At 47.7% G+C, this 1,086-nt stretch overlaps 1 protein-coding gene across 1 annotated transcript in view; it reads right to left on the reverse strand.

Annotated features, from left to right (window-relative positions):
• Positions 1-217: 217 nt before the first annotated feature.
• Rnf135 (ring finger protein 135) overlaps positions 218-1,086 on the reverse strand; it is a 17,150-nt gene continuing 16,281 nt past the window's right edge. The window contains exon 5 of the mRNA XM_021176040.2: positions 218-1,086. This exon is cut by the window's right edge and continues 329 nt beyond it. Within this exon, the coding sequence (XP_021031699.1) occupies positions 883-1,086 (204 nt within the window). The 3' untranslated portion in view covers positions 218-882.

The raw sequence follows: 1,086 nt of genomic DNA on the forward strand, positions 1-1,086 counted from the left end.
GCACCAGATCTCATTATAGATGGTTGTGAGCCACCATGTGGTTCCTGGGAATTGAATTCAGGAGATCTGGAAGAGCAGTTGGAGCTATCTCTCCAGCCTTCATGGAACTATTATTACATGACAATTGCTAAGTAACATATATCCTTTCTGGCTGTGGATCCTGAAGGTTAATATATGCTTCAAAGGACACGACAAGGACCCACTGAACTCAACACAGTTGTGAAAGTCATGATTTCAGTTTATTACACTGAAAGGCCACAGAATAAAATGAACAGTAGAAAAAGGCACACAAGCAGGGTCCAGGAGCACTCCCTCTTACCAGTTATAAGACAGCGCTCCGCCCTTCCAGCAGAGGTATGTGAGGACATATATAGTATATGCTAGCTAGAGATGTTCACCCAGCTATGCTGTTGGGTTAGACTTTTAACTGGGGGTTGGGGGTCAGTCATGTAGGTGTGACTTGTTGGCCACAGGCTTACTAAACCAACAGTCCCAGATGAGGCCATAGGGAATGGTCTGAAGTCCTTCTTATTAGGCAGGCTATTCTGAGGCCTCAGAGGTCACTGTGAGGAGACACTCCAGACCAGCTCTTTCTCTGAAATGCCCAAGGCTTAAAAAACACAAACTTGATTAGTTCATCCTGTCTCACCCCAAAAAAGAATAACTTTAAAATTGGGCAGTCATATCATATAGTCCAAGCTGGCCTTGAACTATCTTTATTGACCATGCTGGCCTCAAACTTGCAGTGATCCTCCTGCCTCCACGTCCCAAGTGCTGGAGTTATAGGCATGTACTACCATATCCAGTCTCCCTAAGTGGAATTCTCCAGTGGCCCCTAAACAAAGAGGCTAAGAAGCCTCTGTCCTAACCCCGAGGGAAGCTTCATGTGTTTAGCTGCTTTATTTCCAGGTAGTTTCCAGGACTTAAGCCGTACAGCCAGAAGGCGGGATGCAGAGGAGAGGAGCTGGAGACCTCACACTCATACAGGAGCCTCTCGTGATCGGCCACTGCGTAGAAGGCAAGCTCCCCCGACTCCAGGTCCAGCCACACGCCCACAACCTCAGGGAGGTCCGACTGCAAGTCTGT

This window comes from Mus caroli, unplaced genomic scaffold (assembly GCF_978045245.1).
Source record: "Mus caroli unplaced genomic scaffold, Mus_caroli_1 scaffold_13, whole genome shotgun sequence".
Lineage (NCBI taxonomy): Eukaryota > Metazoa > Chordata > Mammalia > Rodentia > Muridae > Mus > Mus caroli.